The sequence below is a fragment of the Nilaparvata lugens genome, chromosome 10 (assembly GCF_014356525.2).
Source record: "Nilaparvata lugens isolate BPH chromosome 10, ASM1435652v1, whole genome shotgun sequence".
NCBI lineage: Eukaryota > Metazoa > Arthropoda > Insecta > Hemiptera > Delphacidae > Nilaparvata > Nilaparvata lugens.
The window spans coordinates 20,101,882-20,120,019 of NC_052513.1; the positions used below are offsets into that span (position 1 = coordinate 20,101,882).

Below are 18,138 nucleotides of genomic sequence, written 5' to 3' on the forward strand. Positions count from 1 at the left end.
GATTTTACAACAGCGTTGCCGATTCTCTGCCTTTCTCTGAATACGCCTAATATGGTCTCGTCCTTATTATGCTATTATTTCATCCAGGATCATCAAAACAGAAAGAAAATGACTTTAAATAGTTATTGGGAATAGGATAAAACCCAGAAAATAATACACACATTTGATAACAGAAAAACAGATGTAATTATATAGTTTTTACAATGAAATGTACAATAATTATTACAAACAGCATCATAGTTTACATATTTCTAATACATTACCAAGTCCAGCACTCAATAAAAATACTAAAGCCTGATTTTTAGGACACTATTATTGAATCTAATGAACCATTAAATCTGTATTCAATCAATAGGTTTTATTGAATCTAATGAACCATTAAATCTATAGGTTTTATTAAATCTAATGAACCATTAAATCTATAGGTTTAATGGTCCATCGGATTTGATAAGTGTCCTAGCAACAGGGCCTTAGTGTACGATAATTTGAAAACAACAAATTTATAGAAGTACGGTACATTGAAATGTAGAGACAATATTTTAAAGAAATAAATTTTGTAAAATTGAAAACTTTATCTTATGAATGAGAAAAGCTATACAGTTTTCATCAGCAGTCACTATAGTATCACAATTTTCCACCGATAAGTATTTTATAATTAAACTAGCAGGTAACCCGTGCTCCGCAAGGGTCTAATTAATAACTTGACAAAATGAAAACTTGTATTGAAGAATTGAAGATAGGCCTATAACCATCCTCGGTTAATTAAGATTCTATATGCAAAATTTCAAGTTAATCAGTCCAGTAGTTCAGACGTCATACGTGAATTTCCTATTCTGTACGTTCATGAGCCAGTTCTTTACTTTATTATAGTATAGATTAAATTTCGTGTTTTCAAATGAGAGAACTGGATAGGTTTTGAAAAGGAGAAGTTTTATCAATTCATCACTGGAGCACCAGACCACAGAAATAGTATTACACTTCATATAAAAAATATTCAATCAAAACAATACAACTAAAGCAAGAATTACTTAAAAACTGTCATATTCCTTATAAGTAACATTTAGGCTCAACTCACACTTACGCGACTCAGGTCGAGAAGAGACTCGACTCTAGTCGAGAGCATGTGTTTTCAAATAGTGACGTCGCGGAGACTGGAATCGACTGGTCTGAGTGTCACCATTTGGAAACACATGCTCTCGACTGGAGTCAAGTCTCTACTCGAACTGAGTCTCGTAAGTGTGAGTTGAGCCTAATATTCTTCCTATTCAAAGTTTACCTTTCGATTCTGACAGTTGCAAGTAAGTCACTCCCTCTACCTCTTATTTCATAAGTCTTTTAGGGGTAGATTATGTATTTCAAATTCTAGAGAAAAGTAGATACATATACGGTAAAGTATAGTAAACATGAAACAATTATTCTAAAAGTGTTGAAGATAAATAAAGTGTACACAACTATTTTAATCCAGGGAATGTGAAATTAATGAGTATTTTTTTACAGTACCCTCTAGTCATTTTTCAATGTATTGTACGATTTGTTTTATACTTTTTGTAAATGATTTATTTTTCCATTACATTTCGGTTGTACTGACTAATAGTTATCATTAAGATTTCTGATTTTAATTGAATGATTCTTTAAGGCGCTAATTTACCTCTTTTGGTCCATTAAACGATTGTAGGCTATTATCAAGGAACTAGAAAGCAATCTATTCACTAACGGGGAATTGTTTGAAGTGAAATAGTAGAAAAAATCCGTAAATACTAAAATTGTTCCTTAAAATAATAATGATAATATTGTATCTAATAGATGATGATAGATAAACATGTAACATTCCCGAATAAAATTATTGTTTAAAAGTAAAATAACTAACGAAATATTCTGATAAATATACAGTAGTTGACATTAAAATACACATAAAACATGTAAACATTCACTATAAATTTACAATGATGATACTGTAGCTACATTGAAATAAACGCTGAAAAAGTAATTAGACATACATCTCAGATATATTAGGTGGCCAGCAAAAGAGTTTATTGATATAAATGAAAATAGAAATCAAATTACCCTTTTTAAAATTATTTACTTACATGTTTCGGCTATATAATGCCAGTGCTTGAACAATAAAATTCAAATATGAATTTATTTTCAAGCACTTGATGACAATAGCCGAAACATGTTGTGAGTAAATAATTCTGAAAAGGGTACTTAAATTTCGATTTTCATTTATATTCAAGAGTAGCCCTAGAAAAATGACGAGTTTATTGATATATTATGCTTTTATCCTAATAATTTTCTTCACATTAAAAACATTGATAATTCAAGAATATGAAATTTACTCAATCAACTTATTGAGTATTTGATAATAATTGATTTGTAAAATAGTAACATCATTTTCATAAATCATACATAAATTTTAAATCTTACAACACATATATTAACCTGCACTTACATCAAGCTACAAGACAATTCATTACAATTTTCAAAAGGTTCTTCAACATTTCCATTCAATCTTTAGAGCTTACAATATTATTAAAACTTCTTACAAAACTGATCAATAAAATACAATAGCAATTTTCATACATTCACATCTGAAAAACACATCAATTTCAATCGTCAATTATAGAGGAACTAACTAATAACTTGGAATAATCGGGTAAATCACATTAAAGACATAAAATTCGCAAAAATATGAATGTGATTTCAATATTCATTCTATTTCATTAACAATTCAAAAAAATAACATGCAATTTTAAGACTTGGGCACCAGTTCTAGAAATTATTTTCAAAAACTGAATATTCTTGGTCACTTAATTGAAATTCATTCAAATTGGCAGATTTTATTACAAATGTCATCAAGAATGCTTGAATCACGAATCTGGTCTTTATTATATCAATTTCTCCTCTCAACAACGACTCTGGTTTTGAATCACAACGACTCTAGTCTTGAATCACAACGACTCTAGTCTTGAACCACAACGACCACGCTCTTGAATCACAACGACTCTAGTCTTGAATCACAACGACTCTAGTCGTGAACCACAACGACCACGCTCTTGAATCACAATGACTCTAGTCTTGAATCACAACGACTCTAGTCTTGAATCACAACGACTCTAGTCGTGGACCACAACGACCACGCTCTTGAATCACAATGACTCTAGCCTTGAATCACAACGACTCTAGTCTTGAATCACAACGACTCTAGTCGTGAACCCCAACGACCACGCTCTTGAATCACAACGACTCTGGTCTTGGAACACAACCGTATCCCCACCACATCTCAAATCCAGGGACAACAACCCATTTCAACAAACTTCACTACCCCAAAACTGAATAAATGTTTCGCATCGAGGACTCCAGTCTTGACTCGCAACAAACCAACTCCATCTAGAGTCAAAATTCCTGAATTTTTCCAACCCATTCCAGCAAACTATTTCGATAAAGACTCCAGTCATAATTCACAACAAATTCACTACCCAGTTGCACAAAATCCTGTTAAATTTCAACCCCGATTAATCTCACGAGAAACAATCAGAGAAGGCCTTTTTTATAAGACGGCTTCTCTGATTGGCTCTCGTAGAGTTAATCACGATTAAAATTTAACCGGCTTTTGTACAACCGGCACTTGGAGTCCAAGTTCATAAATTTCCATCCAATTTCAACAAACTATTTAAATGTAGACTCCAGTCCTGGCTCAGAACAAATTCACTCCGTCCAGAGTCCAAGTTCCTCTCCTCAATTTTTGCCCCCAAAACTAAACCAATGATTCACCATAAAGACTCCAGTCTTGACTCACAACAAATTCACTCCATCTAGAATCCAAGTTCCTAGATTTTTCCAAACCATTTCAACAAACTATTTCAATAAATACTCAGAACAAGGCCCATAAGTTCCTAAATTTTTGCCGTCAAAACGAAATCAATGCTTGGCCACAAGTCTCGAATATTAACGAATAATAATACATCTAGAGTCCAAATTCCTAAATTTTTCCAACCTATTTCGATAAAGACTCCAGTCCTAACTCACAAGAAATTCACATCCTTCTAGAGTCCAAGTTCCTTTATTATTGCAAAATATTAATTATTCGTCAACTACTAGATGGTGCTACATCACCAACTTAATCAAGAACTTCGTGATCTTGACAAGTCTTCTAGAGTCCAATTTCTTCAACTTTTTCCAAAACTTATTCGTCAATACTTGAACTTCTATACAGTGCTACATCTCCAACTTAACCTAAAACTTGGCGAACTTGACAAGTCTTCTAGAGTCTAAATCCTTCAACTTTTTTCAAAACTTGTTCGTCAGTACTTGAACTACTAGACGGTGCTATATCTCCAACTTAACCCAAAACTTCGTGAACTTGACAAGTCCTCCAGAGTCTAAATTCCTGATTTTTTTTCAAAAAATTAATTATTCGTCTGCACTCGAACTACTAGTATTGGGCGGCGCTATATCTCCAACTTGACCCAGAGCTTCGCGAACTTGACGAAGTTCCTCGTCCGAGCTACTCGTGTTGGGGGGCACTTGATCGAACACTTGACGAAGCTCCTCGTCTGAACTGCTAGTGTTGGGTCGACCTCCTCGAATCGCCGCCTCAAAGCTACGCGCTATGAGATCATCGGACTCGTCATCAGCTTCCATGGAGGCATCAGCTGATTCAGAATCAGCTGATGCAGCTGCAGCTGCCGCCGCTGCTTCGTCACTCTTACGCTGCATGATGATACTCATGCGTTCCGCTTTCCACTTCTGGATGCGTTCCTTCAGTTCCGGATTCGGAATAACCATGTTCATGGTGAGCAGAGATCGGTTGAACGGGTCTGATTGGTCGCTCAAAATGTGTCTGGAACATTAGATTCATTGAAGAAATAAGTCTATTCAAATTCAAACTCATTTATTTGCCATAAAAGTAATTATAAACTAGTAGTTCTGTGAACAGTAGACCTCGCGCTCAGTAAGTTATATTGACCTGTTGTTATGTTTTCTCAAAAATTAATAAATAATTTATCAATTTAAAATGTCTACAAAAAATCCTAAATAAACATAGAGCTTTCTGTCCTATCGTACCGTGAAGTGTCGTCCCGGAATGTGAGTGTGAGCGCTGTTATCAGGTCTGGCTGCAACTGTCTACAACGTTGATGGAAAGATACATTTTCAAGATGTTCGATGTTTTTAACGGGTAGTATTATAGTCAACTGTCTACTAACGTTGATTGAAAGATAAATTTTCAAGATGTTCGATGTTTTTGAACGGGTAGTATTATAGTCCACTAAACAGCTGATTCATGATGAATGATTCTATAGTCTGATTTTTACTCTAATATTGGCGTATGAAGGAAGCTCCTTTTTCCTTTTATATTATCCTTGAAATGCAAAATTTCTAAAAACCTTGTATATACGTCGACGCGCAATTAAAAAAGGAACATACCTGTCAAATTTCATGAAAATGTATTACCGCGTTTCGCCGTAAATGCGCAACATATAAACATATAAGCATATAAACATTCAAACATTTAAACATTCCAAACCGTCGACTTGAATCTTAGACCTCACTTCGCTCGGTCAATTAATAGAATAAACATTATGAATTACAATATGGCACTACCGGCAAAGCAGCTTGTGCGCCGGCAGTGAGCAGTTTGAGTGAGCATCATATGAGCTTATGTGAGCTTGTGAGCTTTTATGTGAGCTTGCCCACAGTAGTTTCCTTGAGTCAAGCATCCCAGGACTTGGCTGATTCGATTGAGAGCTGGTGCAATAATCATTCATCCCATCATCGTCACCTAGGCTTAAAATACTTCTAGAAAGTCACTTTTGTAAAATAAATAATAATAATTCAAAGTTATTATGTGTCAACTCTGATCAAATTCAGGACTTGATTATCAGTTATAATAGAAGACTCACTATGAATGAGGAGAAAGAGGCAAAGTTCCTGGGCTTTACCCTTGACACTTGCCGCCTTAGTTGGTCCCAGCATATTGACATTGTTGCTAGCAAGTTGAATAAGGGTGTCTTCTTAATTAGAAAACTGATGTCATATGTTAGTTTGGATGTTTTAAAGGTGTTTTATTATGGCCATATCCAGTCTCATTTGTCATATGGCACCATACTTTGGGGTTCCAGAGCTTACAGTAGTAGACTTTTTTAGAATACAGAGAAAGGCTACCAGTCTGTCTTGTATGGAATTAAGGGCAGGTCACATTGAGCTCGCTACCGCGGAGGTAGTACCTCGGCGGTAGTTTGACTTCGCGAGCCAGGCGAACTTTTGAAACGTCTCCTAGTGGGAGTACCGCTAGCGGTAGTGAGCTCGGTCTGACGTGGCCAATCTAATAACATGGAAAGCGAACTCCAGAACTTCGCCATCGGTAGCGCATGCGCAGAATACCGAGACTCACTCTGGTTGCCGGCCTTCCCCCACTTCTAGAGAACCAGCCTCATCAAAACAAGAACAAAACCAAACTACCGCTGGCGGACGTTTTTTGGTGTGAACTGCTTCCAGAAAAACTACCTCCGCGGGAGCGAGCTCGCTACCGCTAGCAGACGTTGGTGTGACGACCGCTTTAGCTTTTGATGATAATAGTTGTTTACAACAGATAAAATAGCGAGGAACTTAGTTGTCGGATGGAATAGCGAGGAGATTAGTTGTCGGATGAAATAGCGAGGAGATTAGTTGTCGGGGAGACAGGTTGGCGGCGACCCGCCAAACCAAACAGCCATTAGCCATTTTCACACCGATATCACGCCGACACTACAGGAAAAACATAATTTTCTCTTGATGGACTAGAGAAAGCTGTGCTTTATTTAAAACTGTGCGAGGTCTACTGTTCACAGAACTACTAGTACTATTTTGCTATATTCACTAGTACTATTTTTTACTATATTTTCATGCTAATAATAATTATTATTCGTTATAGCAATTTGTTTCGTCATGGAAAACAACATCAGTTTCAATAATAGTTTATAGTAAGGTCCACGTTATAATGGCAATGGAGAAAGATAGGAGAACAACGTTGCCGATCCTCCGTCTAGTCAATGCCTTCTATAGACGGTAGCTGATACAGGTTTATTGATGTAATATTAACAGTTCATTCTCGTTTAAAATAATCAATTATATTTTATTAAGCGAGAAAATATATTTTTCAATAATTTCATAGTTGAGATTGAAATATTTTGTTTATAAATTCTACATTGTTAAAAGACGATCTGGCAACTGAGCAAAGCGAGAAAGAGATAGCGCTATCCGCTATGTTGAATGATAGACAAGGATAGCAATACCACTGCTAATCAAGCACTGCCATTATAACGTGGACCTCACTATAGTATGGCTGTTGTGGTTACCTGGATATAGTGGAACGGTCAATGTTGATCTTGGAGGAGGGCAGGGTGACCGGGTCCACCATCAGTGTGGACATTATGGGGTCGAGGAACTCGTCAGGAACGTCGGACAAACATTCTTCCTCGGCTTCCTGTTCGGCGGCCAACACGCGCACTCGTTCCTCGATCGCGCGGATGTCGTCCAACAGGAATGCGCCTCCGATGCGGGCTGCAAAACACATGAACATTCGTCACAAACACCACCACAAATTACAGGGATAAATTAATATTAAGGTGGGCCGTCCACTAGAACCGTTTCTGTCCGAACTAGCATCGACCGAAAACTACCGAACGCGACCGAACGATCCCCCAACAAAGAAAGGAATAGATGCTCGTCCATTGCAACAGGTTCATACGGCCGTGCACGGTCGGCTCCGGCCGATCAATTTTTCGATCCGAATTGAATGGGATTTTCTGGCTCCATCCGGCCGAACTAACTAGTCGAGCTGAGACAACAAATTGTTCCTAACCTAAAATGTCTTGTTTGTTTTTTGAAGTTGTTCTGTTTTATAAAATATAAATAGTACAAGGAGTATCTTTAGTTTTTCTCTCCCAATGAGTGCTACTTTGTAAAAATTATAAATAAATCATTTATAAAGTTGTAACTATGGACAATGAAAAGTTGATAAGTTTGGTTCAAGAGCATGTTCCATTGTGGGATATGCAACACGTGATGTTCAAAGGAATCTGTGAGCAAAGATTGCTTAATAATGAATATCTAATTTAGTGGATATTTGTTGAAGGTAAGATTATTGTAATGAATAACTAATTTAGTAGATATTTGTTTATTCAATTTTTAAAATCTCAATATAATTATTGTTTATGAAAAATTTTGATGGATTTGAAAGTAGTTAATTCAATAATTGGCAACTAGACTGATGTAAACGGTTCCAATGGACGACCATATTCTGCCGAATTAACGGCCGGCAGATTCGTCCGATCCAACGGCCGAACGGATCGGTTGAATACGGTTCCAGTGGACGGTTACCCTAAGTCTCGGTTGCACAGCAGCCGGTTAAATTTTAACTGTAATTAATTTCCCGAAAACCAATCAGAGAAGCCGTCTTTTCTAAAAAAACGCCTTCTCTAATTGGTTCTTGTGGGATTAATCACGGTTAAAATTTAACCGGCTGTTGTGCAGCCGGCACTATGTAGTTGTTAGTGTGTGTGATGTTCCATTTATTGACTCCATTATACTTAATTCATTTCAAATTTCGATTTTTTTCAATTTAACATTTATTCTAAGTGGAATTTATTCTTCTAATATGGAACTAGTCCGTGTTAAGAGGAGTCAATACAACAATAGGTAAATCAATACAGTAGAGCACCGATTATTCTTTATTCATTCATACAATAAGTAAATCATCGAAATGATAGGCAGAGGAGAATAAGGTTACCTTGTGCTATTCCTCTTCCAAATTTAGATATGCTAACACACGTGAAGTGAACAACTACAAGACTTAATCTATTTCGGACTATGTGTAACCTTATCTAAATTTGGGAGAGGAATAGCGCAAGGTTACCTTATTTTTCCTCTCCCTATCATTTTGATGATGTACTAATATTGTATGAATAAAAACTAAAAAAAACATAGTCTGAAATATTTCAAGTCTTGTAGTTGTACATCACAAAATGTTCAGTATTTAATTATTTCCACAAGTAGATTTTCAAATTTAGATGCTTCAAAACCAAGCATAAAGAGATATTTCACATTTTTATCACTAAAATTAGAAATATACACATATTAGAGAAATAGTTTTGAAAAAAAAAACTTGCTCTTTTATATATATACTATTATAAGTAAGGGCCAAGCCACATGAAGTGTTTTTCAGGCGTTTTTGCACTGGTCGGCAGGCCAGGAAGCCCTCCGATTGACTGTGCGTTCGCGAATCAGATGATAACCAACCAATCGTAGAGCTTCCTGCCCTGCTGACTCCTCAGCCGCCAATGCAAAAACACTTCATGTGGCTAGGCCCTAATAATATTAATTATTATAAATACTGACCGAGCACATTGCGAGCTAAATGAAACAGTTTAGGGTTGTAGGAGCGTCCATCCCTGGACACAGCTTTACAGAATTCGTCACTCTGGCCGAGATGTGTGTAGATGCGGCAGATGTTCAACACCAGAGAAGCCGGCTCAAATTTGTAGTCCTTGTTGTTCATTACCTACAACAAATCACAATTCAAATCAAAACTCGAGAAAAAATAGGACTATGGTGAGGTCCACGTTATAATGGCAGTGGAGAAAGATAGGAAAACAACGTTAGCGATCCTCTCTCTTGTCAATGCCTTCTATAGACGGTAGCTGATACAGGTTTATTGATGCAACTTCAACTGTTCATTCTCTTTTAAAATAATCAATTATATTTTATTAAGCAAGAAAGTATGTTTTTCAATAATTTCATAATTAAGATGAAATATTTTGTTAATTATTATTAATTCTACATTGTTGAGAGACGATCTGGCAACAGAGCAAAGCGAGAAAGAGATAGTGCTATCCGCCTTGTTGATTGATAGACATGAGTAGCAATACCATTGCTAAACAAAAACTGCCATTATAACGTGGACCTTACTATAGAATTGCAGTCCTTGTTTTGCTCATTACCTGAAGCAAAGTTACAAAAAATCATAAGAAATCAAAATTAAAATAAAAACTCAAACAATAGTAGAAATAAAGCCAAAACTCAGCGAGTACATAGTAAAAAGTAAATTCGTATGGCTTTTGTTGGTGGGGAGTCCCTTGCGGGAAGGTCCCACCGCCTGAATATATCATTTAAGCCGTCAATGGGCCTTACGACTGTCATACTTCAGCCGGGACCGACAGTTTAACGTGCCCATCCGATAACACGGGAGTGATCTGGTTAAAAAACTTTTGGTTGTGAGAGGGTTTGAACCCGGGATCTCTATGCTGCTACGCAAGCACTCTTATCCACTAGACCACGGATCACTCGTGTGTAGATCACAGTTCATAGTAATATAGATAATTATAATAACAGTTCTGGCCACAGACCACAAAATATCATAAGAAATAGAATCAAAATTATTCTGTTAGTAAGTTTAATAAAGTAATTCAGTTAGAGAAGAGATCTGGCTTCTGGCCCGATTTTAATACGGTAGCCTATTCTTTATTATCGACTAGCAGGTAACCCGTGCTCCGCAAGGGTCTATTTCAAAACTTGACAAACTGAAAACTTGACGTAATGAAAGAATTGAAAAATACCTATAAACTCCTTGGTTAATTAAGAACAATTATGCATATTTCAAGTTGATCAGTTCAGAAGTTCAGACGTGTTCATGCGTCAACATGTATTTTATATACCATACATGTATAAAGCAAATATTCCTTCCTTTATTCATGTGGTATCGATGTTACCTTGAAATTCTTCATCTTAGGTCCAACCAAATGGAAGAGGAAATAATTCAACATGGCCGCCACTCGGTCAGACATTGTTGGATGGCAGAAGATGCTCTTGATTTCCGAGCTCATGTATTCCAGCACTCGAATCGTTTCGCCGCCGAGAATGTTATCAATTCTGCCAAAACAAAATATATAAATTACTTTAAAATACAGCAATTTATTCGTCATGCTGATTATTATTCGTTATAGCAATTTGTTTCGTCATGAAAAACAGCATCAGTTTAAATAATAGTTTATAGTAAGGTCCACGATATAATCGCAGTGGAGGAAGATAGGAGAACAACGTTGCCGATCCTCTGTCTTGTCAATGCCTTCTATAGACGGTAGCTGATACAGGTTTGTTGATGTAATATTAAGTGTGCATTATCATTTAAAATAATCAATTATATTTTATTGAGCAAGAAAATAATATTTTTCAATAATTTCATAATGAATTTTCAAAGTTAAGATGAAATATTTTGTTAATTATTAATTCTACATTGTTAAAAGACGATCTGGAAACAGAGCAAAGCGAGAAAGAGATAGCGCTATCCGCTTTGTTTGATAGACAAGGATAGCAATACCATTGCTAATCAAACACTGCCATTATAACGTGGACCTCACTATAGCTGTTTACTCTGTTGTCAATATTTGCAATAGCAGAAGTCTTCGGGGTGATTTACAGTATTCAATTTGGATTTTCGTTTAATAATAATTATTAATCATTAGCATTTGAATGAATGCAATATCTCAGTAATTTCCTTCAATAATAGTTTAGTTGAAAGCAGTGTTACCAACCTGGCTGCAGCTCCGATATGTTGCAGGGACATTTCGTTGCGTTCTCTCTCATTGTCTGGCAAATTGTCCCATTCTCCATTCTCTCTGTTCAATTCAAGCAAACAAAAATTAATAGAACATTTGAAACTTCATTATTGACACAAATTGACACAATTTTACAAATGATCAATCCAAATTAAAAAATATAACTTATACTATTGAAAATGTTATTCCATTGAGTGCCGTTTGCACAAAAGCAAGTTAGATTTTAACCGTGATTAATTCCACGTGAACCAATCAGAGAAGGCGTATTTTAAAAGACGGCTTCTCTAATAGGTTCTCTTGGAATTAATCACAATTAAAATTTAACCGGCTTTTGTACAACCGGGCCTGAGAGTTTGTAAAACTAATTCATCAGAAAAAATGAAAAATAAGTATTTTCCAACTAGCAGGTAACCCGTGCTCCGCAAGGGTCTTTCAAAAGCACAAATAAATTGAATATTCTTTTGTCTTTCTGATATTGAAAGTAGTCTTATAAACAACTGTAATAATATTTACAAGAGAAGAACGATTTGATTGGGCTTTCATTCAACGTAAACTCTGCATCAAAAATTAAATTAATTAGTTTTAATTATTATAATTACAATATTATTCGATTAACAGAAATAAAAGTAGGTCTTGAATCATCCTTGATAAATACAGAATATTTATGTAAAATTGCGAGTTGATCAGTTCATAGTTTAGACGTGATGAAGACGTCATTCGTGTATTTCCTATCCCGTACATGTATAAGCCAATTCCTTCCTCTATATATAGTATAGAAAATAGGGAAGGATGAACTATAGATATAAGGAGATTAGAAGATTGAGGATAAAACCGTTGAATACATATTTTAGCTATGACCACTCTCAAGCAAAGTATAACAAACTGGGAGCATGACGAATTTAAAACTTGACGTACTAAAATCTTGAAGACTGGAAATAGGCCCATAACCATCCTCGGTAAATTAAGAATCTATATGAAAAATTTCAAGTCAATCAGTCCAGTAGTTCTGACGTGATGACGGGTCATTCTTGAATTTTATATCCCGTACTTGTATAAGACGGTTTTTTCCTTTATTATACCATAGATAGATGATATAACTATAGTGAGGTACACGTTATGGCAGTGGAGAAAGATAGCAGAACAACGTTGCCGATCCTCTGTCTTGTCAATGCCTTCTAAAGACGGTAGCTGATACAGGTTTATTGGTGCAATATTAACTGTTCATTCTTGTTTAAAATAATCAATTATAATTTATTAAGCAAGAAATTATATTTTTCAATAATTTCATAATGGACTTTCATAATTAAGATGGAATTGTTAAAAGACGATCTGGCAACAGAGCAAAGCGAGGAAGAGATAGCGCTATCCGCTTTGTTGAATGATAGACAAGGATAGCAATACCATTGCTAATTAAACACTGCCATTATAACGTGGACCTCACTATACCAAACATCACACAGGAATTGACCAGTTTTTAGTTAGTACTTTATCATAGAAAATATTGAATTTGCTGACCTAGCAGTTGACAGAAGTCTGAGTTGCGCCATATTGCTGAGAGCCTCGTCCAATAGGAAGATGGCGTCATTCATCAGTAAATTGAGAAATCTCAAAAACAAAGGAGGCTGCACGGCGTCCATATTCTCTTCTGCTTCTTTTGCCAGATTCCTGAAAATTATTTTGACTTAGATTTATACAAATTCAAATTCCATTTATTCCAATTAACAATATTTACAATTATAAGCATAAGGGAACAAGTTCAAAAAGATGAAAAGTGTATTTTAAGTACCTGGTTATTATTATACAAAGTGTCTGATAAGTCACTTCCTATTTTATACAGCTATAATTTCTTTATTTATGAACCAATTTGGTTAGAACTAAATTTGTTAGATAGAGCACTCCTTGAGATTGTGTTCAACACCTATTTTAATTTGTTTCAGTTTAGAAATGCCCCCTTTCTTGACTGTGGAAGAACAAGCCGTAATAGCAGCTCGTTATGAGGTCTGGGGATCTTTGGTGCGAATACAAAGGTGGTGGAGGGCTGAACGAGGGATCCATGCAACACTGGATGCAAAAACTGTTCATGAGGAGCCCTAAGAAATTACTGCATCAAGGATCTCGTGAAAGTGGTCTTTCACGTTACTCTCTTGCAAAGATTCTTGAAAAAGATCTCAATTTTAAATCATGGAAGCCACGAGATCCTTGATGCAGAGATTTCTTAGGGTTCCTCATGAACATTTCACGAACTCTGTCAATATTCTCTGCTGTCCTTGACGTTGACGGTCTTCCTGATCGTTTTTGCATCCAGTGTTGCATGGATCCCTCGTTCAGCCCTCCACCACCTTTGTACTCGCACCACAGATCCCCAGACCTCATAACTAACTGCTATTTTGGCTCGTTCTTCCACAGTCAAGAGAGGGGACATTTCTAAACTGAAACAAATGAAAATTTGTGTTAAACCAAACCTCAAGATGTGCTCTATCTAACAAATGTAGTTCTAACAAAATTGGTTCATAAATAAAGAAATTATAGCTGTTTAAAAATAGGGAGTGACTTACAAGACACTCTGTAGAATAATGTTAGAGATTTATCGGAACTAATTTGTGAATTAGGAGTAATAGATACTACTTGCTGAGGATATATATATAACACTAACTATAAACCAATTTAACAATCATACACTATGATCCGGTTGCACAAACACCTGTTAAATTTTAATTGTGATTGACTACCACCAGAACTGATCAGAGAAGACTTTTTGAAAATAAAGAAAAACTTCTCTGATTTGTTCTAAGGCATTTAACAAGGATTGAAATTTAATTAGCTTTATTGCAACCGAGCTTTTATCTATGATGATTAGTTTACATACATTTTACAACTAGTAGGTAACCCGACTAATTAATAACTTCACAAACAGAAAACTTGATGTAATGGAATTTTGAAGAATTTAAAATAGGCCTATAAACATCCTCGGTGAATTAATCTATATGCAAAATTTCAAGTCAATCAGTCCAGTAGTTCAGAAGTGATGATACGTCTTACGAGAATTTCCTATCCCGTACGTGTATAAGCCAGTTCTTTCCTTTATTATAGTATAGATAATATTACATTGGTATATTACAAAACTTTGAAATAGTAAAAATTGTTGGAACTCGTTCTACAACTTACAACTAAGGCCCTTATGTGCAATAGCAGTTTAAACAAAGTTTAACTAATCCAGGATTTAAACAAGTTATGGTCACATGTATTATTATGTGTTTCAATTGAGTCAACTGATGGTTTAAACAAAGATTATAATTAATCTATTTATCTATTGAACGTAGCAAACAAATGCAATATTCAGAGACAGGCTATTAAAAAAGTTGAACCTCTATTGATTACCATGGGCTCAACAAGATTAAGAGCCGGTTTCCGAGCTTGGGATTCAGCCAAGTTCTAGACTTTAAACAGCTGGAGTCAGAAAATTGGTTCCCCAAAACGGGGCGTAGTCGCAGTTTCTATGATTTAATCTTTATTTTCTCATTTCTATAATTGGAAACGTTTATCCTTGACGAAATGAAACATTACTAAATAATTCAAAATAGCTGAAACTTCACACTATTTTCTCTTTATTTTATGTTGTGTTCAATTTTCTAGTTTTTCGAAATGAAATTTCAACGTGGACTGCGACTGCGCCCCGTTTAGGAAAGCCAATTTTCTGACTCCAGCTGTTCAAAGTCTAGAACTCAGCTAAATCCCGAGCTCGGAAACCGGCCCTAAATGACTCTTATTATGTGATAATTTTATGAATGGATTGAGGAAAATCCTACCTGAAATAGGCCCTATGCTTGGATATTCCCCATAGGTAGTGCATGACAGCATACATTGGCTGCCTATAGTTGAATTTCTGTTCGAAAGATACACTCTCTCCCGTCATTTCTATCCCAACAAATACATCCAGCAGGCATTGCACTATCTGTAAAATACAAAAATTATCAAATAAAATAATGCAGCAATATTTGGCAAATAACACAGAAATATCAACAAACATGATAAAATAATATAGAAATAGTTTACATCATTGGGTCTACACGCTAAAGGTGGATTCGCATACAACAGCGACAGTGAATAGTGAAATTATAATTCACATGCATGCTAATTGGACTATTCATTTTCAGCCCGGCCAATCGAGTATGATTAATCTCATTAGAGCTTATGGGAATTATATTTTCACTGTTCACTGTCGTGTGAAAATCCAGATTCTAAGTAGAATAAAAACTGAAATTACAAAAAATATAATCAAATAATAAAGAAATAATTTACATCATTAGGCCTACATCCTAATGATACAAACAGTACCAGATATGTGAAGCAAGTGAAATATAGAAATAATCTGAAAATGATAAAACCGTGGATGACCCCTGGGTTGACAAACAGTATAGCAGTACGTGATAAATTGTACAAGTTACATAAAAGAATGCCTGATAATGAGAAATAATGATGAGAAATAATGTAAAGCAGTGGATAAAGGATGCAAAATGTAAATACTATTCAGACAACCTGAATTTACACGATAAAAATCCAAGGAAAAAATGGGAAGTATTACATTCAATCTTGCCTGGTGAAAATAAAAGAAGCCATGGGATTCAACTTAACGAAAGTGGCTCAGTGATTAGTGATAGCAAGAGCCTTGCAGATATATTCAATAAATATTTTATTGAACTTCCTAAAAGACTCTCCCAGACGTGTCCACCAAAAACAGATCATATAATACAGCGATACTCAAATGAATTCAAAACGGAACTAAATGACAGGTCAATTTTTCTGGATCCGATCAGTAGTGAAGAACTTATACAAATTGTTAAAAAAACTCGATATAAATAAGAGCTCGGGTAGCGATAGAATAACAGCTAGAATTTTGAAGCAGAATATCTCATATCTTTCCCAGGTTATTACATACTTATTCAATCTATCAATAGTTGAAGGGAAATTTCCAAATGTCTTGAAAATCGCAACTGTTATACCGATTTTTAAAAAAGGGGACAGATTGTCAAAAACTAACTACCGTCCCATTTCTCTACTACCTACCCTATCAAAAATATTCGAAAAACTTATAAAAAAGAGAATTCTGAATTTCTTAGATAGTAACAACTTTTTCTCTCAGCAACAGTTTGGCTTCAGAGAGAATCTTAGTACTGAACTGGCACTTCAGCATTTCCTGCAGAATGTATATAAGGGATTAAATAAAAAACAAGGTAAAAATGCAGCTGGTTTGTTTATCGACATAAGTAAAGCATTTGATACAGTTGATCATGATCTTTTGCTACATAAATTATGGCGAGCAGGTATCAGAGGCACACCGTTGGAGTTGCTTAAAACTTTCCTTCAGGAAAGAAGACAATCAGTTAAAATCGATAATGAGATTAGTTGCCCTTTGGTAATATGTCATGGAGTACCGCAGGGATCTGTCCTGGGACCTATATTATTTTTAATATATATCAACGACTTATTTAAGGGTGACTTCAATGGGGAAATAACTACTTTTGCTGATGACACTGCATTGTCATGTAATACAGACAATAAAATCCAACTTCAGTTAAATATCCAGCAGGATTTGGATAAACTATCACTCTGGTTTTCTTGTAATAAATTATCTATGAATGTACAGAAAACGAATTATATTATTTTTAGTCTTGCTGGGAGTCAAAGCCTTCCAGACCCTATACTTCTTCACTCATTTGACTGCAGACGAGACCAATGTGATTGTCCCATAGTTAAATGGAATCCACAGTAAAATATTTGGGTGTGTTCCTGGATAACAACCTATCTTGGAAACAACATATATCAGTCCTTAAAAAGTCTCTCCACTTTTACCTCAGAACAATGTTCAGATTGAAGGGGCTTTGCAATCAGAATATACTTAGAGATATCTATTATGCGTTTGCCCATTCAAGACTTAGTTATGGTTTGAGTTGTTGGGGGAGGGTGCCTATTACACTACTTTGGATCCTATAATTAAGCTACAAAAATCATTTATTAGAGTAGTTGCTGGCGTGGGTTATAGAGACCACTCTTTTCCACTATTTCTCCAATCTGGGATTTTGCCGCTGAGACATATGTATGTTCACAAGGTATTGTCCATAGTTACATCTGGTAACACCTAATATTATTGCTGACGCTGTATTCCATTGTAATGCTCGATCATAGTACTTTTAGTCAGTCTACTGCCAAACTTCACCGAGAGCACTTCTCTCTTTTTCGATGTATATTTTATAATTATGTGTTTGAAAATAAAGTTTTCTTTTTAAAAAGGTGTTTGGTTACCCCAGAACTATAACTGGCGCCCGAACTACCTTCCTTACGTTTTTTCGAGGTTGTTCATTTAACAAGTTTTTTTCGATTCGCGATCTTTAATTTCGACTTCGTGAAAAATCCGGAAAAACAGTGAGTGAGGTGAACCCTTCAAGACAAGTTCTCTGCGTACCACACCTGCGACCTTCGAAGTTCAACCTGGCAGACAACGAAGACTCCTTCCACAAATTTGAGACGGAAGTAAAACTACCATCAACTG

The 18,138-nt window shown here is 35.6% G+C and overlaps 1 protein-coding gene across 2 annotated transcripts in view; it reads right to left on the reverse strand.

Annotated features, from left to right (window-relative positions):
- Nucleotides 1-162: 162 nt before the first annotated feature.
- Nucleotides 163-18,138, reverse strand: part of LOC111046474 (ubiquitin conjugation factor E4 A) — a 47,208-nt gene continuing 29,232 nt past the window's right edge. The window contains exons 9-15 of one of the 2 annotated variants that reach the window (XM_039436516.1): nucleotides 15,398-15,543; nucleotides 13,107-13,256; nucleotides 11,568-11,651; nucleotides 10,746-10,905; nucleotides 9,376-9,538; nucleotides 7,335-7,539; nucleotides 163-4,840 (exon numbers count right to left, since the gene is read on the reverse strand). In XM_039436516.1, the coding sequence (XP_039292450.1) occupies nucleotides 4,411-4,840; nucleotides 7,335-7,539; nucleotides 9,376-9,538; nucleotides 10,746-10,905; nucleotides 11,568-11,651; nucleotides 13,107-13,256; nucleotides 15,398-15,543 (1,338 nt within the window). In that variant the 3' untranslated portion in view covers nucleotides 163-4,410. The remainder of the gene's footprint in view (nucleotides 4,841-7,334; nucleotides 7,540-9,375; nucleotides 9,539-10,745; nucleotides 10,906-11,567; nucleotides 11,652-13,106; nucleotides 13,257-15,397; nucleotides 15,544-18,138) is intronic. The other variant, XM_039436517.1, reaches the window with a different exon arrangement.